At 44.6% G+C, this 25,889-nt stretch overlaps 1 protein-coding gene across 3 annotated transcripts in view; it reads right to left on the reverse strand.

The window, feature by feature from the left end:
* Positions 1–25,889, reverse strand: part of PLCL1 (phospholipase C like 1 (inactive)) — a 228,945-nt gene that overhangs the window by 81,085 nt on the left and 121,971 nt on the right. The window contains exon 1 of one of the 3 annotated variants that reach the window (XM_055812012.1): positions 15,446–15,674. The exons of the other annotated variants lie outside the window; for them this stretch is intronic. Coding sequence (XP_055667987.1) covers positions 15,446–15,466 — 21 coding nt within the window. The 5' untranslated portion in view covers positions 15,467–15,674. Of the gene's footprint in view, positions 1–15,445; positions 15,675–25,889 lie in introns of those variants that run through there. 3 annotated transcript variants of the gene reach the window in all.

Consider the following 25,889-nt stretch of genomic DNA (forward strand, 5'->3'; position numbering starts at 1 on the left):
GAAGCACACACAAACACACCCAAACTAACCACACAATTATACTGTAACTGCAACGTAACTTAGTACTTTATGAGAATAACACCACAAATCTCCAATAGTTTTGTATACTTGCAAAGTTTAGAAAATGTCAAGCAAGAAGAATAATGTTGGGTCTACAACCAGAAAAGTGAGAAGCCCCTGACTTCTAGTTCTGCTCATGACCCTGGGAAGGCCCCTCAGGAAACACTGTCTGCTCTGGATTTGGACTCATGATTTCTGTAAGACTCAGAAATGTTTCTGGAGCACAAACGTCAGTACCTTCAGAAAGAAGGCAGTTCATGCCGGGGTCTCCACCCCTCCCCTCACCTGGGGGTGAGATGCATGGCAGAAGAATTATGCTGCAGAGAATTAAGCAAAAGCCGTGCCTGCCAAGCAAACATGACGCTTTCTACATTACTTCAGCATCACGACAAGGATGGAAGCTATTTACAAAAAGCATAAAATACCCAAAGGAAAGATATTCACAGGAAGATGCTGCTAACCACTAGGAACCACTTCTATTTCCATGGACAGAATCCAGCTCAGAACTCACAGCCCATCAAATGGGCCCTTTAAAATAGATGATGCTTCGCAACAACTGTGTGATTTAGCAGTTGCTCATTTTAAGCTTCAGTCTTAGAACACTTACACACACACTCAGTCACCATGATCACCCCTGTTCATTTGTTAATATCCTATTCAGCATAAAAGAAATGCGCCTGTGCATTTGTTCATCCAGCGTCTCCTCACGTCCCTTTTAATCATCAGTGCTCTGGCTTTTCATACGGCCGATCCCTCTCACCAGGGTATCATAGATTCTAAGTTTGTTGGTGTTGTTTTTACATAAGCAGATATGGTGAAAAGAGAAATTTTAAGGAAAAGCCTTTTTCTTGCTCTGGAAGCATTAGTTCCCTCTTTTTTGTCTTTCTTCTTATTAATGCTCAGTTCCTTTAGGTGGGCTTACGAGCAATAACCGCTCCCCAACACATTGCTCCAAGGTAAAGAAAAGGTAAAAGAATACACCTCCCTGCAGCTGCAGGACTTGCTAGCTCTTGGAAAAAGCGGCCAGAGGTGGGCAAGCAGGCAGCCCGGCAGGCAGCCGGCAACAGGGCTTGCCCCGTGCCCTGGGGCACGCTCGGCCTGGGGCTGCTCTGCTCCAAACCCGCACACCTGGGAGAAGCCAACTTCTGAGCGCCGTTCTGCAATGACACTGCTTTTTTTTTTTTTTTTCCTAGCGGTGGCTGCAGGAAAGTCATATTGCTGCAAATATGCTAGTTAGCTATTTTTTTAATATGCCTGTCTTTTAATGAGAGACTAAAAAGAACAATAATTAAAAAATGACAGTTTTCCAAAAATTATAGAATTCATTTGCTTTGCCTGTCAGCTTTCAATTTCAAAGCTCTTAACGGATTTTCCAGCCTTAACCCTAAAGCAAAGCTTTATGCTATGAAGGGCAGACATGTTTTATATCTGTTTAATTATAATAATGAAGACTTTGGTAATGCATTTAAAAGAACTACAGTATAATCAGGGCCGTATCCAGAGAACTGCTTTGTTGTACCCAGGAGAATTTGTCTGTCTTAATTAAGTCTCCTCTCCCAGACACAGAACATAGTGGCTCTTTCATCTGAACTACCTTATGCAACTGCACAACAGCTCTACTTATTGCATATGGCACACACTGTTTTTTCAGTGCAATTTCTAACACTATTGTCATGCTTCTTAAAGCAAGAATACAGAAAACATAGAAAACAGTCTGGGCAATGTCTTTGTGTATACTGAATGGTATGCACACGCTTCAGTCTCGTACTTCAGCAAGGGGGTCCGCAGTAAAATATGAATGCCCTAATGCTATTATTAATCTGGATCAGATTAAATTCTCTTAGTTCACACAACGCACACTTTGCTTACCTGGATGTAAAGAAAGCAGAATCTAGCCCCTAGGAGCAATGTATGAGGTTCATGCCATTCTTAATTTTACCATATTTTCTGGCTACATATTTTAAGGTGTATTTGGTGTCAGGAGAACAGTACAAAAACACTGTACCAGCACCAGATAATTTACAGGTAGATTTAAAAAAATTAAAATCTATCAGAACTACCACAGCCGGTAAACTCCATAGCTCATTAATTTCAGTGGCTTCTGCCTCTGCTGTTTTCCAATTTTGAATCAATATTGAAGCTTACAGAAAATATTTTCCTCCTTCTGCCTATACACGAACAAAATGAATTACAATTTTTTTCCAAACAATGTTTTCAGATGGGATCATTATAAACTGAGAGAAGAAAAATGATCAATTCTTTGTATGCAGTAAAGTGGTAAACATTTTGTAACTATGTACTTTGGAAAATAATACATTTCTAACTCATTTTCCAAAGCCAATTAAACTATCTGTCAATGAGTTCTTCAGCACCTACGTAAATTGAGGCATGTCAGATAATCTGTAATTGCTGAATGTTCTCTATTGATCAAAGTACAATGTTGTAGCTCAGCAAACTGAAATGGCATTATTGCCCTCATGAAAAATGAATGCTTCATCCTGCAACCATTTGCCAGTACCTGAAAATGCAAACACTGGTCTAAGTGCTCCCAGTGAAGTGCAGTCATTCAGCAAGCGCTGTGCACCACCACACCGACACAGAGAGACTGCAGCTGTGCTGCTTCTGTGCTAAAAGGCTGGCACAATCCAACCTCAACCATTGATTCCTTCCTAAACCCTGACAGAAAACTTAATTTTCTCCTATCAATATATCTCAGAATAAACTCACATGCAACATTTTAGAAAAGTGTGTGAAACTACGAAAAACACACCATCCAGAAATTAGCTCAAATACTAAATTAAAGGATAAATTCAGAAGGGTTCTAAATACATCCTTTCATTTCAGGGTCAACATGGCTATCCGAAGTGGTAGTAGGGAAGTAACTAAACCTGTGAAGAGCTGAAGGGTAGAACATTTTTAGAGTATTCACTGAGCTGGGCTGTTACCTTCCAGGGTTTGTAGCTTACTTTTGGTGGCACACTCATTCTGGACACCTTAACGCTAAACTTGGAGAGTTTTCTTTTTCTCTGCTGCCTGAAAACACAGGGTTTGAAATAAAATTTGGAAATCCAAGTAGCAGAACATACAAGACCGAGCATAAAGCAGGTTTTTCTTGCATCCCATTTCTGAAAAGCTCAAGTACAGATGTCACACATCATTGTATACAGTTAAGAGGTGCTTCTATATCGACCACTGAAGCAACAGATCTGACTCCAGAGTAACATCCACTCAAGCAGAAGCTCAGTTACCTCGCTTTGCACAAAGCACGCAGCTGATGATACATCCCCAGCTCTTGCTGAAGTCAATGAAAAGTTTAAACCCAGATCTGCTGTATTCAGTGAAACGTAAAAGATAAGCATTGCTGATCTCGGAGACCCACCCACAGTCGTGCGGGAAGCAGAGGACAGCGGGGCCATGGACACTGCTGACACGCTGTGACGCTGAGCCAGAAAGCCACCCCTCTGTCTTCAGAGACTGCCCTAGATCTGCATCAGACCTACAGGTTTTGTGAATCGCATTTTCATGGTAGGAACATAGCATGCAGTAAAAATAAGTCAAACAGTTGTCTTCGTAAAATAAGGCATTTCTTTGCAAGTGCAGAAAAGACACTGCACATCATTCCTGAATGTGAATGTTTTTTCAACTGGTTTGCTTGGGATACCTTTACAATAACCCAGACTACATATCTGAAAGATAATCTGTTTTATTTCTGATCAAAAAATATGATCTGCAGGGCAGGTAGGAGAAATGGGCTTGAAACCTCCTAACCTAAACCATATCCCTTTGACCATGAGTAATTAACGAGATGTAATAAATGGTTCAGTTTGGATAAAAGCAAATGTTGTTTTCTTAGTTAAAAAGTTTCAGTGTAATTGTTTTTCCTTTTTGTATTTGAGCCTTCTTGTTCCTGCAATACCAGAAAAGACACACAGAAGCACCCCATTACCTCTCCATTTCCTTTTTATACACTTTAGCAGTGATGACACAAAAAAATGTTTATTTCAGCAGCTTTGTGCAGAGCTGGTCCAATGCAAAACCAAAAGCAGGTTCACAAGCAGTCTATAAGCACATCCTCGCTAAGAAAATGACACAGTGTCTACAGTTTAACAAGAATTTTCAGACAGAAAATGTCTCTTAAGCCTGTGAGGTTCAAGGGTTTATGCTACAGGGAAGAATGGGACTAAAAGGCCTGGAAAATTGTCTCTTGTTTTCCTGCTCAAGCCTGTGCAGAGACATACGATGTTTGGCAAATAAACGTATTTTAAATACACATCCTGGACATGTTTATACTCCATTTGCAAAGAACATAGGCAATTGGAATAAAGCTGCATGAATTGGAATAAAGCTGCATAAAGGGGCTCGAGACAGGACACGTGGGTAGGAGCACCGAGGCACAAGCGGAGTGTGCAGCTGGGCAAGCACACACGCACTGACGCACACCTAAGGCAGAGCTGGGAAGGGACCTCACCACCCCCTTTCCAAGTGAAACCTGGAAAATTATAAAAATCTTGGTACATTCTGAGCCATTTCAAGAGCAAACATTTTTCTCCCCCACAAATACCTCGCTGAAGCCCAGAGAGCAGTCATGTCTTGCTGTGATGATTACGCAGCATCTAGAAGGGGAATGAGAGGCAGGAAGAACTCCAGCAGAGAGTAACTGGGAAAACCAGCATAAAACTTCTCTCCTTATTATTGCCTTGGTGGAACAATGGCAGAGTTATACAAAAGGAGCAGCTAGAGCCCCTTCCAGCATACATTCTGGATTAATCACACAGAACTGTTCTTGAAACTGATACATAAATTGACATTAGTTCAGTCTGCATGTATAATTTCAACTCACTCTCATTTTTCACAGAAAACGATGTCAGGTTTTAATTAAAATCTTTTAACTGAAAATTAAAATGTCAGCGGTGATGCACAGATGCTGCTGAACAGATTTATATTCCCCCTAACGTAAATTAAAAAAAAAAAAAAAAGAAAAGAAAAGAGGAAATACCCAAGAGTGAGACTTTCGAGCAATACTCTGCTCAGCAAGTGTCTGGGACTGAGCACCACTGAATTAAGTCCTAGGGTTGTATTTTCTGTCTAAACCTATGTCTTGCTGCCAGTTACATGCTTGCAGGATCAGGGACTACCCAGCTGAACTCTAGCATTCAGACAGCAGGGGAATATAAAAGCAAACAGCTGCTCAACACAGTGTATCAGTGTGGGGTGTGCCTAACGCAAGTCTTGGGAAACTCCAAACAGCTTTTTCGCTCATCAGACAAGAGATGGCCCTGAAGCAAAACCAAAGCCTTGAACTCCAGCACTGGTACATCACCCCACGCAGACACAGGCAGGTGCGTGCTCATCTGCCTCGGCTTCCCCGCAGCCAAGGCACTGCAGACCTGCACGGGGTGAGACTCCAATGCAATGGCTGAACACTACCTTCTGCCTCGCAAAAAATACTTGACCGTGAGTTTCGCTGGGAGAGGTGATAATGGCAGAGCCACAGAGTGCGACATCCATTTCCCAGGGCTGCTGCTCTAATGAAGCCTAATATGGCTTAGTGGTGGAGTTGGCCATCCTGGGCTAACAGTTGGATCTGATGATCTTAAAGGTCTTTTCCAACCTAAATCGTTCTATGATTCTTCTGACTGCTAGTTGCTTCGAACAAGCTAACATGGTCTGACACACCAGCACTGACGCACCAACAGCTTCCAAGGGGCGCTCCCCGAGGTCCCTTTTGGCCCTGCTACAACCACCGAACTCACAACTATTTCAATCAACAGAATGTTCCATCTATATCCAAAGTCCATGGGATCGCTGGCATGAAGTGAGATGTGCAGCTCTTTTCTCCAAAGCTGCTTCTTCCGATGCTTTCAGAGGTTCTTCTGTGTGGTTCAGTGGACTCAGAGTTACAAACTTTGCTCATCTGCCTCAAACAAACCACCAGCTTCAGCTTGAATGTCTAAGTTCACACACGGTTTGGCTCAGCCCAGCACCTCACACAACCATGCTCCACTGCTGCTGCTGACCATTTGCAGAAACACTTTCTCTGATTCCCCAAATAAAGCCCATTCCATGGCTTAACTTCATTTTCTGGCTACAAATTAAATAAGAGAGACAATAAAATGTTGCATATTGCAATGTACTCTTACAGTGAATGGAAAGCCCTTAAGCAGAATGCAAACATGAACAAAATTAAGGCATGAGTCACAGAGAGCAAGTCAAAGGAAAAAAAAAAAAGGAAAAAAATACTAATACATGAAGGAGGTGAAGAAATTTTAAATACAAGAGAAAAGTCATAAACAGTGGCCCATGTAGAAGTGGCTCTCAGGCATGGGCAGCACACTTCAGAAGTGGACAAGCTGAAGAGCTTCTGACACCTCGCTCAGTTCAACTCTCCATCCTCATTAAAAGAGCACCTGAAAAAGGAAATCTCTGTTCTTGGGGGAGCACATTTAATTCTCAACAAACATTACGGAGAGCTGCACTGATGACATTGATAAAAGGAGGGCAGTTTAATCACCAGAGCTGGTTTTGGGTTCCTACCAACTCGATGAGGATCTGCTGCTCAAGCTACTAATACTTGCAGCCTGATTTTCTGACAATTTGTTTCTGTGTTCTCAGTGACTGCATCTATCACCCCTTCCTTGCTGCTGAAGTATCTAATGTCACTGTACCTGTCAGGTGCTGGGAACTGAAAATTATTTCCCTGCAGTATTAAAAAGGCTGAAAAAAGAAAATGGGTATTACTAGCGGGCAGCTCCAGCGCTGCTGTTCGTACAGGATACAGCAGTTCCACTGGGCTGAATGACATTACATATTTGCACATGGCAATTTGCGCTGTGCAGGAAATCTTCTCTTTAACTGAGCGTCGCTGTTAAAAAAACAACAACAGATCAGCCAGGAAAAAAAGAAAAAAAGGAAAGAATAGAGGTGGGAATGGAAGAAAAGCCAACCTGCTCTTTTCAGCTGCCTGCAGAGCACGGGCACGTCCCCGCTAACCCCTGGTGCACGCAGCACGCAGCTGTGCCCAGCAAAGGCGGAAGATGCAGAAGGCAATCAGCAGTTCTCACTCTTGAGACCAAAGGCCAGAATGAACCAACCCTTCTGGCAGCGGCAGAGGCACGTGGCCCTGGCGGACCTCCCCCCGCAAGAGACCCACCAGCAGCACAGTGACACCCAGCATCCCACCACTTCACCAGCGATGGCTCTGCCCTAGGCTGTCAGACCCAAACTGCTTCGGAGGCCGGCTCTACTGCTCGTCCCCTGCAGACCCAGGGGGGCTGGCCAGCCGGGGGGAGCCCAGCGGCCAGCACAGAGGCAGCGGACACAGCCTGGCTGGCCCGCCCTAGACAGCCAGGACACCCTGCACTCAGGCATGCACACGGTGATTCACAGCATTCATTTCAGTGGCCAAAACCATTTAATAAACCAGTAGTAGACTTCAGGCTTGAAATTTCACAGGGATGTTTAGACTGAGAGCTCATACAGTGACAAACTTCTGGCTTAGAAAAAGACTGCTAAAACCTATCTTTGGTCGTTTACACATCCTCTCTTTTAGTGTGAGACCTGCCATCTGCCTACTGCAATTTGCCAGTTACGCTGCCGTACACCAGCCATCGTGCTGCTGCCGCCACGCTGCTATAACACAGACAAAACCCTCTCTTCTTGTTTTCACCCACATGCTGCTTTTGGGCTGTTGCCTGAGAAGGAGCAAGTGGCTTAGAGCAGGAGGGCTCAGTCATTTATATCCCAGGCGTTGCCGTACAGGTAGGCTCTTCCTCTCTGGAAGAGGCAAAGGAGCACCACCACCACCAAAGTCCAAGCAGGGAATCCCAACGAGCTGACAGACATCTCTCTGCTAGCATTGCAGATACTGCCCGGCACCAGCCCCTCTGTCATGACTGCATCCACCGCGGCATCTCCTCTGCCCTGCTTTTTGGACACTGAGCAAGACCCCTGAAAGCTAATAAAAATATCAGCCCTCCCACTGACCCCTCACCTGACCCTAAGCACAGTCAAATTCTGCCTCTTTGCATCAGTTCATCACCTGCAAGGCCAAAATCACTCACGCAATTTCCATCCCTGCCTCGCCCCGCAGAAGCAGAGCTGGGGGAGCAGCACATGAAACAGCAGTGGCTGCGTGTTCAACCGGGGGCTGTGTGTGCAAACAGCCAGCTAATACGCCAGGCACGCAGTAAGTTCATGTCCCTGCTCCTTCCTCACCTGCCTGAACCCAAATGTGTACAGCAGACTGTTTAAAAACAGAGGTAATTTGAATGAAATAGTAGTCCTAACACATTCTGCAAGCATTCCTGAAAACTAAGCATTTGCATTAATTTTATTCAAAAGCCTGTGAACAAACACCAGCTCTGCTGTACCACTGCTGCTCTCACCTCAGTAATTCAGTTCCCACTGTGGGGGGCTATCTATTTCATTCCCCTTGCAACATAAAAGCCATTTCTCCAGTCAAACCTCTACATTATAGATGGTTATTTTCTCCTTTATCATAAGCCCACTAATAGTCTATTTCATATGGAGGCAAAGCACACAGCTGAACGATGACGGCGGTGGCAGAAAAGCAATCCTGCTCACACAAGGGACCTCTCCCAGGATTTTAAGTTGTTTGTGGAGGCCTGACTCCAGTGCCATGCTGGCTGTACATCACTGTGATTACCCTGACTAGGTTATTCTGATTTACCGGAGAGACGGAGAGGCAGGAAATTGGCCCCGCACTGATGTACTAATGTATACTCCTCTCCAGAAGCTCAGTGCCTCTAAATATGAAAATGTTAAAACCATGTTTTTGATAAGCATGACAAATCGCATAAAGTCATTACAGTTTTATTAGAGGAAACATTTTCAAATGCATTGATTAAATTAGGAATAATGACTTGGACCTAAATTTATGAACCTCTAATCTCATCAGCACTAATGACCTCCTGAAACATAAGAGAGGAAGTCAGCATCCTCAGGGCCGAGACAAAGACAGCACAGCGCACATCAGCCCTTCGTCTGCCACGCTGCAATGGATAAAACTAGGCGAGAAGACAAAGACCGTGGAGAGGCCATATCACAATCCACAAGTTAAATAGCTTCGGCTGTGATTTTAACCACTGTTTAAAATTGCTTAGCTCTTGAGCCCCAAGAAACATCGAGACACTTACTGTAATCAAAAAGCAGCCTATGTAAAAGCAGTAAGTGTTGTTCTGCGCATATCCACAACAAAGCATACGAAAAAATTAGGGTGTTCAACCTGTAATTGCCTTCCCAATGCAAATGGGTTCTGGCGTACACCTTCCAGTGTACATTCGCATGCAGACATCCCACAGACCAAACTGCTAAGTCCAAACAAAGAACATGCAGCAAGGAGCCAGGCGTCGGGTGGCATTCACCTTCCCACTCTGCCCTAACACCACTGCTCTCCCCTCATAAAAAGTCCCACTGCCCCCTAACACAGACACTGACCCACAGGCCTACTGAGAGGAGGAAGACAAAGGAAAGTGTAGACCTTTCACTGCACACAGAGCTTAAGGATCGATCCAATTGACCCTCACCTCCCCGATGCTGACTGACAAAGAAAAAACATCACTGCTGAGTGGGCCTAACCTGTAACCTGTTATTTCAAGGTGCCATTGTCAAGATTAGGGAGAACTGGGCTTGATAAAGAGCAAGCGAGCAAACGTTGACTGTGCATCATCTTAAATTCCTTCTGGGTCCTGGAGGTGGCCAAGTCTTGTTCTCATCCCAGCCATGGTTGAGACAATCTCAGGGACGTGCATAACCTAAACTCATCTCCGAATGTCTGCATGCACTCAGCAGACCAGGTGGAAAGCGGCGCACAGTCCTCCTGCTTCCCAGGCCCCGAGGACTGGCACGTTAACCGCTGCCTTCTCCCTGCAAAACCTGAGAAGTACGGGAGATACCTCCTCATGGAAACCATCAACTAAAACCAAATTGCTCGTGCAACAGTATGCACCTAATCAGGGCTTTTTATACTGAATCCTTCTTTTATTCCCCCCCAACAGCAAACATTATAAAGGATGTTTTACCCCATTTTCTTTTTTCCCCTCTTGCTCTGTGAAAATCCTAAGCAAGAAGGAACAGTGAAATGAATGTACAGCGCATCTGTCAAAACATAGACAATACACTAGGAGAAAGTAAACTGTTTACCCCTAAACTCAAAAATTATGATTATCTTACATGTCTTCCGAAACACCAGCAAACATAAGAAACTGCTAATGGAAGAAGAATTTTTTTAACAAAAGATATTTCTTTAAATTTAACATTACTAGGGAAGAATAAAATAGCAAAGAGCGCACCGCTGGAAAACCAGCAGAATAATCCGAGTGCTTTCCCTCACCTTCCCTCTTTCATGCAGTTTATAGATTTATGTACTTCTCTTTCTTGTAAGGACTACATCACAGGATAATGCATGATTAATACATTAGTTCACTAAACTCCACCAGTGTAGCTTCATCTGTCAGGTGAATGGGAAACACGTACTGACGATATACAGCCATGCATTAAGGCTATTTCTGCCGGTCTCACCACGAGCTCAAATCCAGAAAACAAACCTCACCTCAAACAGGGAACAATGTCACTTAACCTCCAAGACCCAAATCTCATGCAACACCCTGGGCCCCACAGCAGGGTACCCCGTATGGTGAAAAACTGAGTTTCAGAGCTTCAGCTCTGAACCTCTGGGACACCAGAGAAGCCAGGAGCTTGCTGGCTACAGATGCCTTCCTGCATGCTAGAAGCCAGAAAGATGCTCTTCTGTGCAGCCCCGTCAATTCCAGGTATGCGATACAGAAATAATCTCACATGTGTATCTAGGAACAACAGAAAATTACTCACCTTTCACATTTTATGCAAATTTAGTATAAAAGTCCAAACAACCAATTACTTGAAGTGGATTGCTATTACAGGTTGGTTTTTTTTCTTAAACTGTAGTTACAGATTCAAGGTATGAGTTTGGTTGCTTTTTCTTCCCTTTATTACAGGAAAAAAACTCTATTTTTACTCTGTATCTGTCATTAAATTTGTAGTGTGTGCAAACACTGATGGGTGTTTTGGCTCTGTCAACCTCTGTTTTGTTGTAACAACTGGGAACTACATCTTCTGCTGAATCACACATATGAAATACTTCGAAGAAACAAAAAGAGAACACTGGCTACCCACATACATTAGATATCTGATAGTAAAACTAAAATGATACATGTGGTAATAATACAGCTGCACAACATTATGGTAATTGAGTCTGTCTTCCACCTCTCAAGCCACTGCGTTTCGGCTTTTTTCAGTATTCTTGAGTTCTCTTTTTTTTTTTTTCTTTCTAAAGAGACCTCATTTCCAAGCTCTTCCCATCTTTATTCTTTCCCTTGAACTCACCTCTGAGAGACTTAATGAGGACAGAAAATGATCAGTCAGTACATTTTATGCCTTATTTGAAAGCACATAATGTTCCTCACAAGTCCCCTTTGTAGGGAAGATGTTTCTGGCAAGTCCTTCTCTTCTATAAAAATACTAAGAAAAAAGATGAAAGAGTGAGACACGGCAGCCCAGGACTCAGGCACAGGCCTGTGCCATTCCCCTTTCACAGGCAGGTTCCCTCCGGGTCTACAGGTACAGGGTTGGGCAAACCACCGCAATGTAACGCCGCTGCTAGAAACCACGGTTGATCTGCTCCCCTCCGGGGACCGCAGCAGGACTGCTGCTGCCTCACAGGCACTTTTTGCCAGAACGCTCACAGTTAACAGTGTGTTGGCAATCAACAGGTCACCACTGGAAAGGTCGGCGCTCACACCTGGGCTTCCAGGGCCAACCACAGAACCCCTCTGCAACCTTCGTGATACACATTATCTCGGCAGTAAGGAAAACCCACCTACCAAAGCAACTCCCTAATCAGCGGTACCGGCACATGAACACCCTCTTTGCATTGTGTAAGTCAAGCTGATGCTGAACAGGTCCCATGCAAATCTCACCTTTATGTTTCTGAGGCCTCTAAGGATTTTGGGGGGGTGCTGTATGGGGATGGAGTATTCTGTTTTTAATGAGCCCTTGGCTCCTACAAAAATTTGACAGTAATACAAAATGGATTTCAATGTGTGACTTCACTGCTCCATGCAGAAAGGGGAAGGGAAGCATCGCAGAAATGGCATATGCCAGATTCCAGCCAGGGGTGAGCCCCAGCACTGCATGCTAACCTGCCTGCCAGCGTCTTGGTGCAAAAGCCGACAAAACCACACCAGTCCCTCACGTGAGCGCACAGCTCAGCACACTGGTGTGAGGATGGACCGGCAAACCCTTGATATGAAAAAAACGCATGACTTGGTTAGCACAGATGTGCTCTTAAGACACCAAGATCACACATCCCCCAGCTGCGCACTGCCAGCCCTCCCCAGTGGCAGCCCAGCAGGTTTTAGGGCTAATCTGAGAGATTTTGCTTCCTCAGGTTGGGAACCTCCTGTGTCCCAAGTAACCCACCTGTGCTGAAACTTGTCTCCTTTTCAGAGGCATGACGCTCAACCCTGTTCTGTTTTGGTTTTATTAAATTAAAAACAAAACTGCAAACAAATACTTGTCAATGTTCAAACCCCAAATCTTCACCCATCTATGGACCACTGTTTACACGTGGGGTTTTTGTCTGCTAGAGCTGTCCAATTCAAAATGAATTTATAGCCCTGCCTTCAGAAACATAACATTAAGCACACAGTGACAAGACATCAGCATGGGAGAAACAACCAACCTCTGGCAGAACACACTGGTGTGCAAGCTAGCTAACATGCAGCTACAGGAGCAGCAGGAAACAAAAACAGCTAGTTACCCTTACAAATGCCAACTGAGTCTGCTTAAAATTTTCTTTCCTATTGCTTACTGCTTTAATTAGTGGTTAGTAAATACTTGTGTGATGGCAGCATCCATATCACAACGAGATGTTGGACAGCACTGGGTAGGTACCGTATGAATAAAAAGTGGCAACAGTTGGCCTAAAGGGTTAACTGTGAATATTGCTTGCATTATTCCTGTTGGGGGTGTGGGGATGTGTGTGTGTGTGAATCTCACTGAGAAGGAAAATTTAAAAGGTACTAAGAAAACACATTAGCTCATCAGTTAGGCTATCAACACAGAGTAACTGTGTTAATAATAATTAAAAATAAATACTGCATTAATAATAAATACAAATTACTTAGAGCAGTAACAATAAATTACATACTTTGAGAAAAAGCCTAATCATAGCAGTAGTTTCCTTGTCCACATTACCACACGTGCACTCTTTGTTGAACGGGGTGGAGGGTTTAAGACATTTCCCATGTTATCTGGGAGTAATTTTTAAATTGAACTGGAAAACAATTTGTGAAAAATGAAAGTATATTTAATTGCAAAATGAACTCAAGATGTGCACTAAATCAACTAATCTTATCAGGCTCGATTCATCTGTAATTCTCACCAGCAACAAAAATGGAAAGTGGGTGGGAAGCAGTTTCAAGTGCCTTTAAGCTTCCCACTGATGTACTCTAAACAAAGGGTTCAAGGTTTCTGCGGGAAGAGTCACAAACCCACCAGGAGTTGACGAAGGGTGCGTGTCCTCAGCTTTCCCAGGGACGCCGCCCCGCGCTCAGTGCTGTGGCTGTGGGAGCGAGGTCCCCTGCCATACAGCTGCGCAGCTCAGGCCCTCGCGCTGCGGGCGGCTCATCCCAGCAGGAGGGTGTTTAACGTGACCGTTCACAGCAGTCTCCCTAGATGCTGTTCATGCTAAATTTAACATTTGTACTAGGTTGTTCAGTATCTCCTTTTAAACTGATTGCTACATGCAAATTTTTGTATTCATTTGCAAGATACAAAATGCAAAGGATTAAATCACGAATTTGGCTATGATCATTGACCCATAATTGATTTTCCATTAGGCCATTTTAATCTTTTTGTGCACCACCTGTTCTATTACAAACTAAACCTCAGTATCTTCAGCACGCTGAGTGCGCCCACAGCCAGTCTCTTCGGTGGACAGAAGGCCTTTACCCAGCCACACGTGGAGATCAAGAGGTACAGCTTAGGCACACGCTGCAAATAAGGGCTTACGGTCAAGGACAACAAGGTGAATATTTTAAGAAAGGACATCCAAGCCTCTTCCCATGCCTTGAAGAGACAAGGGAAGGAGTAGGGAGCCTGTCAGCCCAGTGGGGCTAAGGCAGGGATGGAGACCTCGGCACCTAGTGGTGCCGCAGCAGGAACACCCCGCCAGAGTGACGGCCAGCCCAGCCCGAGGGCTGCAGCTCAGCGGCGATGAGGGAGCAATTGCAGGGAGAGCACGGGAGGCGGAAGGCAGACAAGCATGCGCATCCCTCTCCATGGGGGACTAAACGCAGCCCACATGCAAAGCGGAGTTTCACCAGGCGTACCGCCAGTGTGCGACGAGGGGAAGGCAGCGCTCGGCCCCCAGGATTGCACCTCCGGGAAACGCGGGCATCGCTCCCACCCATCTGCTGTGGAGTGCACAGGGCCTTCAAAGACCAGCAGGAGAAGCAGGAGCCTGACCGTGCCGGCGTGCAGCTCTCAGGTAACAGCTGCTGCCAGGCTTCCCAGGGCTGCATCCAGCTGCACGCACCGAGACACCCTGCTCTTGGTTCTGCTCACGGGGAGATGTGCCAAGGGGAAGGCAGCTGGCAAAAGCCAGTACATCCTTCAGCCCAAGCTAGCAGAGATCCTGCTGGGCCCCCTGCCAGCCCTGACGGTGGGTCAGATGAAGAGCTCTGCACTCCAGGTAGTGCAGAAAGAGAGATTAAAGCAACACAGTCAGTGAGACAGTTTCCTTCTACTTGCCCACTCAGGCAGAACAATTTCCCCTCTGGATTAATTTCTGCCTTCCTCCGCTCAGTGGAGAAGGCTGTAAATTGGTCCTGATGGGGAGGCCATGGAGCCCAGGCGGGAGGCATGGGAAGGCCACAGCCAGAATGGAGAAGGGCACAGCCAGGGTCGCCCTGTGCTCCCCCCCTGCCCCCCCACTCCCATCCTCCCAGCACCCGACCATTCCTACAGGGTAAGTGTGCTTCCTGCTGCGGCAGGGACACAGACACAAACTGCAGTGCAAATGTAAATGAGTGATTATAAAAATAAAGCATTTAGTTGTCACACAACTAAACAGTCATTCCCATGCCATTTAGAGACTCCACCCAGACTGACTGCGGAGGTCCATCAGACTGGGAGATGTCCTCTGCTCCTTGCAAACACCGCTTTGAGGGACAAGGGAGCACAAGACAAGCAGTAGCGACAGGCCCTGTTACACTTTGTCAATAATGCAACGAAGAAGCCAGAAGACACAGCTGAAAAGTGAGAACAGATGGAGACTCTGCCACAATAATAATGCTGCCTTCCTCCAAGGACAGCCATGACCCACCCAAGCTTCAGGGATGGTCATCTGTCATGTCAGCATCCCCATCTTCCCCAAGAAGGGATTACAGGAACCTCTCCAAAAACTTTCAGTTTGTTTTTCCAAGCTGAATAGATGATAGCTTAACACCTCGAAGGCACTGAAAATATTTGCTGCGTAGTCCCAAAGAACCCCTTCTCCCTTTAGCGCAGTCTGAGGTTTCTGTTACTGTACCAAGAGTCTCAAGAGAACCGCAAGATAAAGCAGCTACATACTCCTATCTACAGCATCTCCATTGTAACTGCTGCTTACTATACCCCTGCACAGTGCCCCAGTATATTTACACCTGGTTTTGCATTTACTGCTAAGTTCTTTACAGATTGTAATTCTGAATTTTGTTCTCTGTAAAGCAACTTTAATCTCTCAATCTGATTCAGGCTTCTACCACACAACAGTTAAGTACAACATCTGGGCCCTGAGGTCAGATTATTAAAGTTTATTTCAAAACAATGCATAACAGAAAGCATCAGCTTCCAGCAGGAGTCTACACAAACAATTAAAAATACAACAGAGGAGCCTTTCTCAACTGTCAAGTAGCCATTTGAGTTTTATTTTGTCTGTTAATTTCAAACCAGCAGAAGTATGCTTAAGATTAACAGAGTCTGCGGGCAAACACTTATAAAAGTAACTCCTGCTGAGCTGCACACGTGGGGCCCAATGGATTTGGCCTCACCCCACAATAACCAAGAGCTGGTGTACCCTAGCCTCTGCCTACCACCATCGCCTGCTTTGGCATGCACCTCATCTTCAGCTGCACCTTCTGGGAAGAACTACAGTGTTATTAATATTCTTATTATAGTTAATATATTTCAGATTCGCTGAAACCAGCCACAGCAACTCCTGAATCATGCATCTTTCAGCACTCCATTCCTGCGAGAGCCAAAAGCAGAGGCTTCCCTCTAAGCTGTTTCTGGCCCGTGCTGATCTGGAGCTGCTGCAGTGCTACCACAGCCACAAAACATTCCATGAACAAGAAGGTCGATTTAATTAGCAGATGACACAGAGATGGTTTTGGAAGCGTAAAAGTCTTCCTCTCTCATTTTCTGTTTCACAGCCCGTCCCCAAGTCTCTAATTATATATATTCACACCTCCACATAGAATTTAATGGGAGCGGAAAGAGATTGTTCATCTGCAGGCAACACATCATTTTTCTCTAAAATGTGGAAAGTTGTTAAGAGCAAAATGTCACTAGGAAAGAAATTCCAGGGGACTTCAGATTATTTAACTATCCACACAAAGTCTTTGCATACACCTTGAAATGAAAGGTTCCTTTCCTTTAAAAAAAAGTACATATAATTTTGAGAGTTTGCAATTAAAAATGCATTGAGAAAATGTTGTCTCTAAGCTGCTGCAACTCTTCATAGATCTGACCAGCATACAACACAAATACTTTGAAGTGGAAAAAAAGTCAGTTAAAAACATGTTTTCAAGTCCTTTATTTCATAGTTTGCATGAAAATTACTCTGTTCACACTTAACTCTCAGGAGTTTTGCTAAAAAAAACCACACCCTAAGATGCAAGGGCAGCAGCAGCCTCAGAAAGCCCATGAGAGTCAAAATTATTTGTTTTCTTCTAGCATAATAAAATCCACCACTCACATTCCTCTAACAAATAATTCCTTCCAGGTGACTTACTATTATTTTTACAACTTTCTACAAATTTTTTTTTTTTTTTTTGTTTAGGAACATTTCAGGGAAGGGGCACTCAAATATCTCAATGAACTATACACCCATTTCTTGATAATTTGCTAAAGAGGTAATCCCTACCAGTTACAGAAACCTAAAGTCCACTCTCTGAATGCTGTTCAAACTGGCCAGTTTCTTGTACCTCTGACCAGCACGGAGGGAACAGGAGAGCTGGGAAGACAGCATCAACCAAAACAGCAAACTGGTTGTCTTTACCGCAAACTACTTTCTGGCACACACTGTTAAAAAAGAAAGAGCCACATAGGAGGAAAACGTCCCTGACAAATTTCATTAGGGTTGCACTGGAAGAGGGCCTGCCCAAGGAGCCAACATCAAAAAGAGCCTGCTACCTCAGCCCCCCCGGGGCCAGGGCCAGGGAGGCCTGAGGGCACTCTGTGAGCTGGGGCTCCGGGCAGGAGCACTGCCCAGCACGCTTCTGTAGCGCTGGCCGCTGGACAGGAGCCACCAGCACTCCACCAGGGACCCTGCAGCTTCACATGGGCCTTCCTCCACCCTGCCAAAGGGTCTGCTTTGGTTAGCACAGCCGTGACCTTCTTCCCCACGCAGATGCTCTGGGATGCGTCTCCCTTACTGCTGCGGTCCCCTTAGTTCAAAACACAGCAGGGACCTTCAGCGCTCACAGGGCACATCTGCAAACTCTGCTGAGACACGGCTGATGCTATCTATAAATGCAGTTTTGACCACATAGGGCAGGGCCAGCACCGTGGAGGCAGCACATCTTCTCAAGGACCTTACTCTAGCTCCTCATTTTGCAAAGGAACAAGACATAAAGTCATAAATTGTTTAGGCTGGAAAATACCTTTAAGACCTCCACCCCAGGGCCCTTCCTTGGGAAGGACACTACAGCCTTGTGAGAAGGGTGCTCTCGGCCCAGGAGTGGGAGCTACAGGTCCTGGACACCTGCACACAGGCTAGAGGAGGATGCAAACCTGACATCTGTCCCCAACCCCTCCCACATCAGGGCACTCGGGTTTGAAGTGTAAACTTTGCAAGTCATGGTTTGCTGGGTTTTTTTGGTCAGGTTTTTTGTTGTTGTAAGAGATTATATAGGCCCAGCTTCCCTCAAAAACCCTTCTCAAAAGAACATGTCTGCTGGAAGCTGAAAAATAACAGCTACTACTACAGCTTGGGCTACTCAAGTGACTCTATATTATAGATGGGTCATCCTGAACTCTATTAAGCCAGAAATAAATTTCCAGTGCTTTTACTTTATTCAGAAAAGGTCAACTGCAGCTCTGTAAACAGAGCCTACCTCCAGCACCAAGGGTCTAGAGTCACAAAATGAGCTGGAATATGCATCTCCTAACTGCAAATCCCTTAGTAATCAAACAGGAAATGAAACAGAAGCCCACAAATGGCCAAAACGCTGGACATTTCTTCCCAGAACCTCTGACCTTCACTCAATATCTCATGGAAAATAAAGATTCAAGGCATTTCTGCTTAGGATCACGTTTTCCCCTCCTATGCATATCTTCAGCCCTTATGTCAAAGAAACCTTCTTTGGAGCCAGAAAGAAGAAACTGCAGTTCCCTCCAGAGCTCAGCTCGCTCACGTTGCTCCTCTAGCTACCTGGAAGGAGGCCCCTTCTCCCACCCTCTCATCTGGGCTCCTGCCCTCGAGGGCTTCCACCTGGGCAGGCGGCTGCTGCTCCCCTTCCTCTCCTTATGCTGCTGCAGCAGGATGAAAGCAGAAGTCCCTCAGTCTGAATCTTCTACCACGTGTGTCCTTCTGCTCCACATCCACATGGCGGACAACAGAGATACCACATGAATCAGGGCTTTCTCCTTCCAAGCAGCATAAGTTTTAAAATTATTTTAGCCAATTCTTGCCAATAGCTACACTGCTTGATGTCATTGTACTACCCTTAAACTATCTATTCATAGGATCATTTTCCAGATGTTTAGTTACTAAAGTGAACTTGCTCTGCTAGCCTCCTTCTCAAGGGCAGAATATGAAGTATTAAAGTAGTCTTGAACCCAAAACTTAAGAAATTGAAAATTAATTTGGGGGGGAACACTTCACTTAAATATAGTTTGGGTTTCTTCCCCCCTGCTCCCGTGGCATATTCTCCCTCCATTTTTATTCTTACAGAAACCAACAACCTAGTGTTTTCTCTAGGCTACAACAGTCTCCTTGGGTGCTACCATGGTTGCAGGTTCCTCTTGTTCACTGCAAGTGCCCTCCAGGATGCATTTGTAGAAGAAAGAAAGAAAAGCTTTTCTTTATGTTAACGGGGTTGGCATCCATTCCTTGAGTCTCCATTTGCTCAGAACTACACTTCACAGATTCATCTCCCTTGCTCTTTTATTCCTTCTCACCGCTGCCGTCTCTGAGAATACATTCACCTACTTAAATTCTGCTTGAGCTCAAGTTGTGAGGCATTAAAATGGTTTTAATTTCCAAGGAAAGGAAGATTTATAGAAAGACTGTTCTCACTTTTCAAGGCGCACACACACACACACACAGAGCTTCCTGTGGTTAGTACGCCATTAGTATTTCTTTCCAAGAATTTCATTGCTTGCAAATACATGATTTCTGGGGAAGTGTGCTTGGTGTAAAATCTTGCATGGAGGTGTTGGTTAGCTAAACGCCGCTCATTTTGTATGTGGTTTTTTTGTTGGTTTTTTTTTCTAGTTTAGATCTGTAGGAACTTCCTGAGAGGTTAACGGATGAGTAAGAAAAGTTTGTGTAAATTTAGCCAAGTGTCTGCTATGAAAGACAGACAAAGGGTCATAAGCACCAGCCACCACAGAGGGCTTAGTTGCAGGCAAACCCAGACGTGGCAGCGCACAGAATAAATACAAGGTAAGTGCAGCTCTCAGCACATTAACAGGTGTCTTGTCTTCAGGGTCACCAGCATCCAGCCAGCTGTGCTCTCAGATAGGCAGCTGCCAGCACCAGGCTCTGCACCAGGGCTGGGATGGATGAGACCTCCCAGACAGCTACAACTTGTATCTTGAGCAGATGAGGAAAATGATCTGTTTATTGGGCTGCTACTAAAACAGATAAACACACACACTGAGGAAAAAAGGAAGACTAGAAAAAGCTTCTTCTCCCATGCTCATTCATGCGACCTCCTGGCAGGAAATTAGTCTTTTGACCCCATCCGTTTAGAAATAGAAAGGAACAAAACCCCTGTTTCAGTTAACAAGGAACACCACGACTACAAATACTTGCCTAACTCAGCTTCTGGAGAACTTACATGTAGGTAAACCAGGCAGTCCATTACATAGCATACTGCAGCTTTGGGGAAAGGAAAAACCAACAGAACAACAAAAAAAAAACCCACCAAAATTAGTTTTAGGTGAGGTTTGCTTTGTTTTTACACAAATGTGGAAAAAGATTTAAGATGGACATGTTCACATCTGGAAAGCCAAAGCCATGCATCTTAGTTTATATTATAAGCCCATACTGAAACCACAGTCCACAGCTGGAGCTGCAAATACTGAGAGGCTTAAGAAATCAGGTCCCTTATTCACAGAGCCAAATTTTCACATTTTCATATTCTAAAACTCCTTTTTAAGTGGTTTACCAAGGTTGTACAACACTTCAGAACTTGTTTAAAAAAAACTGGTTCAGCTAACATTAGATTTGACTTCAGACTCTGCTCACATACTTAAGACTACAGAACAATTCAAAATTTGTCCATCCTATGGTCAACATGTTCAGAAGCATGAGATAATTACACTCTGGCATAAAGCATTTCTTCTAATTTATAAGCCGTATCTGAGGTAGCATGGTGATTGATGCCCAAGTAAAGAATTTCTTCCAAATTTCATTTGAGGTTAAGTATCTGATTTTCAGCATATGCAAAAGAAAAAAAAACACCACACATTCTAGTTGTAACATGAAGCTGACATTTCTGAAATGCCAGTGGACTGGTTTCTAATTTTTGCCATAGGGAAGACTGCCAGTATTTCTTTGCTTCTTTCAGCATTCCTAAATTTTCCCTGACATTGTTTTGAAATAATGAGAGTCATCCCTCACAGCACAGCAACCTCCAAGCCTCTCCGATACCAAAACTGATTGCTGCACAGCAGAAACCATGAAAACTGGTTCCCCTCTGGTTGAAAGCAGAGCACAGATATCTTAAAAGAGGACGAAAACCTTGAGAGATTTAGAAGTGTTTTGAGGCTCTAGAAAAAACAGACCTTTGACAACAGCCAAGAAACACCACAGTTCAGACACGCTGAATGTGTAAGTGACTCTGAAAGTTGAATGTAACCTAGAAATTCTCTGAAAACAAATGGTGACTGTGCTTTGTACTCACAGCCAGCGGCAGCAAGACCCCCCTGAAATAAACCTGGCTGCAGAGACAGACACAATTTGGTGTCACAGGTTTTGCTCCATATTCACTGTCCTCCCAGCTTATTGTTACATGGTCACCTTAAACTACAGAAACATCTCTGTTCCTCCGCGCAGCTACCCACACAAATCGTCACCTATTAGGGCCTCACAGAGGCTTTATCTATAGAAGCTTTAATACCTTTGGCTAAAGGAGAGCTCCATAAGGCAAAAAAGGGGAGGTTAATACTGCTGATGTCCTTTGTCTCCTGCACACCACAAGAAAGGTATCATGCTGCAGCAACCTCTCCACCCTCAAGATGTGCTATCATGTTTCCCCTCTCCCTCCCTCAGTTGAAGCCTTTCAAACCACTTTTAATAACCCATTAAAGCCATGCATCTGCCTAAGAACCAACATAGCACCTCACCTATTCCTGCTAAGGAGGCTCCTTTGGGTATCACACTCCCAAGAGCAACCTGCAAAGCCAGTTCTTACTTGAACAGCCCGAAGATAATTCATACCTGCAGCCCTAACCAGCCACCAAGGCTGAGAGCCTCTGCTCAGGCAGCTGCTGGAAGGAAACAAAAGCCCATGTCAACAGAGAGGAATGATTTAAAACATGTTTGCTTTTTATAGCAATGCTCTCTATGGTACCACTTGGTAAACAAAAATTTGTTTTGCTATTAAATAGCTACCAGTAAGCAATTCTGCAGTTGACAGGTACCTGATGCTTTCTTCTGGCCTAAAGAAAAAGACTTCAGGCAAATAAGCTGGAAACATAGCAATTATCTGAATCTACAGAGCTCAGTTCTGATCCAGCCACCCTCTGCAACCACAGCAAAGGCAGGAATGGTGACAAACAGCTAAGACTGAACCTTGTCTTTAAAGATGACTCACAAATCGCACACCTGATTATGGTAGAAATTTCCATTAGCACTGAGGTGTGGCTCTGACCTCACTGAAACCCATGGGAGATTCGCAGTGGATTTCAGGACATCCTTGAGGTATGTCTTCCTCAGTAGGACCTGTGAAGCAGCAGTGGTGACACTAACTTTATTTCTGATGTGGTCTCTTGAAAAGGTGAATTCTCATTATCTGCACCTCTTCTAAACCCCTCTGTTTTCACTTACTAAGTATCACTGAGTTTTCGTTACCAGAGGCATAATGAGGCTCCTGTTCACTGACTATCGCCTCCCCCTCCTAAAAAACCCACAAAAATTTAGAATAAATAATGACAGTATTACCCTTGAAGGCCCATTACACCATCAGGCTCCTGAGCAATGCTGATTAAATGAGCCCCCCTCGCCACGGTGAGCGAGTGGCAACAGAAGGGATGGCCACACTTTTTTATGGTGCTGTATTAGACGTTTCACAAGTACAGTATCAGACCTTTTAGAACGTATTCTGTAAAAAACAACAGGAAATGAATATACATTACTAATTCTGGGTACATTGGTGTTGAAATTGCTACAGGAAAATGCTTAGCAATATGAAAGTACCAAGGTTATACCTGAAGTGTGACCCCTGTGTTTAGCAGCCATTGCCTGCAATGTTCCTATTACTCTTCAGCAGAAATAAAGCCATGCAACCTCCCCTTCCTTCCTTCCACCACTCTGAATCAGGAAAAAGAAAGGGTGTGAAATTGCAATAAAGCCACTCTTTGCTGGTCCACCTCCTTTTGCTGTCAGCAACCTTTATTTTTATTTGATACACATGAAAAATTACAGATGCCAAACACAGAAAGGACCAATCTCTTCCCCAATCAACCTGCAACACCCTGATGTCAGCGGCTCTGCACTGAAAGCAAGCCGTGCCCCGGCAGAGGTACGGCACTGCTTCAGCAATCAAGTCTCAAAGCTCATTTTGGCCAAACTGTGGCTGACTTGGGTCTCAGCAGTGAAGATCACAAAGGACAAAGGCCACTCATGCCCATGCAGCCCGGCAGACATCAGGCAGGCATCAGGGACACAGCAGCCAGAGGGATGCAAACTGGGGGACCGCAGCCCTCTGCTCTCCCTGCTGTTCCTGGTGCAGCAGGGAAGTTGGCACATTATGGTTAAGCACTGCCGCATAGACAACACAGTTTGCAATCAAGTTCTCTGTGACACAGAAATCACCTTCCTGATGGCAGAAGTGGCACAGGGATGGCTCTTGCTCTGGTGGATGACAGTGGTGCAGAGACAGAAGCACCGAGGAGGCATGTGAGCAGAGGTAGGACAGAATGAAGTTGCACACACCTTCGCAAACCAGGACAAGTTTGATGCTGTACTGAAAGGCCAGGGAAGCCCTCGCTGGAGTGCAGAGGGTCGATGTGATCTATGTTTTCAGTTTACCCAGCTGACAAGCAGTAAGAGCAATCTGTTCGTCTCTTGCAGAAATGAAGCGAAATTGCAGTGTTCAAAAGCATTTGAGTTGGATTAAGAGTAACGGAATGAAGCTGGCTGATTAAGAGTAAGTTGCATTAGGCACCGAGGTGTTTAAACAAAGATTAAGAAAAAGCACACGTTTCAGTTGGGAGAACCAAAATAATTCAACATCACTAGTCCCATCACATGGCACAGCAGACAACAGTACTGGAACATCAGACCACAAACAAAGACTGTATGAAGACTAACCTGTACAAAACACCACAGAGTTACGTTCTGGTCAACACAATGTAGCTTAGTTTTTTCCGGAAAAAAAAAAGATTAACAGATACTGTACACGGGTGAAAAGAAATTAATCTTCAGGGCACTTTCTTCAGTGTTTCTCCCCACACATTGGGTGATGTTAACACAGAGCCTCGACAGGTTCCCTTGAGTCATGAAATCCCACTCCCTGCTACAGCCCATAAGCACATCAGGTATCTAACCCTACACCTCCATCCTCCCACGTCCACCTCAGCAGTGCCCAGGTCCCACAGTGGTGGGAGGGAAGCAAAGGAGCAGCAGTCAGAAAAGGCAGAACTGGAAAAGTGGAAGGAGAATTGCAGTGTTGCTAGAGGACAAAGCTGGCTACCAAAGGGCTGCAGCGAGTGAGCCAGGGGAAAGGACAACCAGCCACTAACTGGGTTAAACTACACAAGAATCTGCCTGGTACAAAAAAAAAAACCACCCCAAAATCACAGGCGAAGGGACAGTGCTGTGGAGGTCCCTCCCATAGCTCCTTCTGGGGGTGTCATCTGGGGAAGCCTGACACCTCCCTCTGGCTCAGGGGCATGAAAAACACCAGGGGGTTGGAAGACAGCAATTTATTCTTCAGGAAATCTCAACATTTAAGGGATTTCCATTAATTTGCCTCAGAAAAATTTCTCCTTTAGTTCCAGCTCCAATATGGAAGACAGGGAAAGACCGAATACGGAAAGAAAGGAAGATTTTTAACAAAAATATGGGAGACAAAAAAAACCTTCCTTAAATTGAACTTAAATGGAAAGGAGCTAAATTTGTGGAAAACAATAGGAAGGGGTCTTCCCTATGACCTAAAGCACATCCCCAAAAGATCTCTCCTGCAGGCATGGTGAGGCAACAGCCAACAGCATTTTTTTTTAGCATGGCAGCAGAGCAGATGCCAAGTCTGTTCTGATATTGTAATCACTCTGTTAACCACAAATCCCCACAATAGTGCTTAGCTACGCAACTTTTTTTTTAAGAAGCTTTAGAAATAAAGACCTTTTCCATTTGGTCTACATGGTATTTTAGTTCAGCTGATGAGCCTGGTATTGCATTTCCTCCACTCATTAATGCAGCCTACATTCAAATCCAAAACCTGCTCTAGAAGCCATGGTTCTCGTATACCTAGAAGCTGCACTTACCACAAGAATGCTGGAAATAAGAATAAATTTAAACCTTTCTGTGTTCATTAAAACACCTAATGAGAAAATTGCTGCCTAGAGCAGTAAATGGTAACTTGTTATTGCTGATGAAGACAGCACAGCTCCTTCTAAATACAATAAATGCTATTTCAGCTACTGCGGCCCTGAATCAAAGAACAAGCATGTTGTTCAGTCATAAAGAAAAGTGATAGGATTTGTACGGTCCGCAAGTGCCTAAATGTTGTATTTATCCCACTGACGTACAAAGCTGTACAGAACAGCATCCCCTTCCCACTGAGGTCGGGATGGCTTTTGACTCAAATGGAAGCAAATTAAACTGCTACCTCTAAGCTGGTAGACCAGCCAAGAGGACTTCACATGTCCAGAGCTTAGGAGCAAAAATAAACCTGGCTTGAAAAAACACAAGTGAAGCGCTATGTTGTATAATAGCTGTGTGTCTCTTCAGAAAGGAGACATGCCACCGTGGTTGGAAAGCACAGCTATTCGTATTCAGTCAGGCTTACACCCTGGCACTCCACTGCTTGAGACAACCAAACCTCAAAGAGGCAACATGAAAGCCATGCAGATTTCAATCACAGTTATTTCTGGAACTGCCAAAATCAGCAGGG

The sequence above is a fragment of the Falco peregrinus genome, chromosome 8 (assembly GCF_023634155.1).
Source record: "Falco peregrinus isolate bFalPer1 chromosome 8, bFalPer1.pri, whole genome shotgun sequence".
Classification (NCBI taxonomy): domain Eukaryota; kingdom Metazoa; phylum Chordata; class Aves; order Falconiformes; family Falconidae; genus Falco; species Falco peregrinus.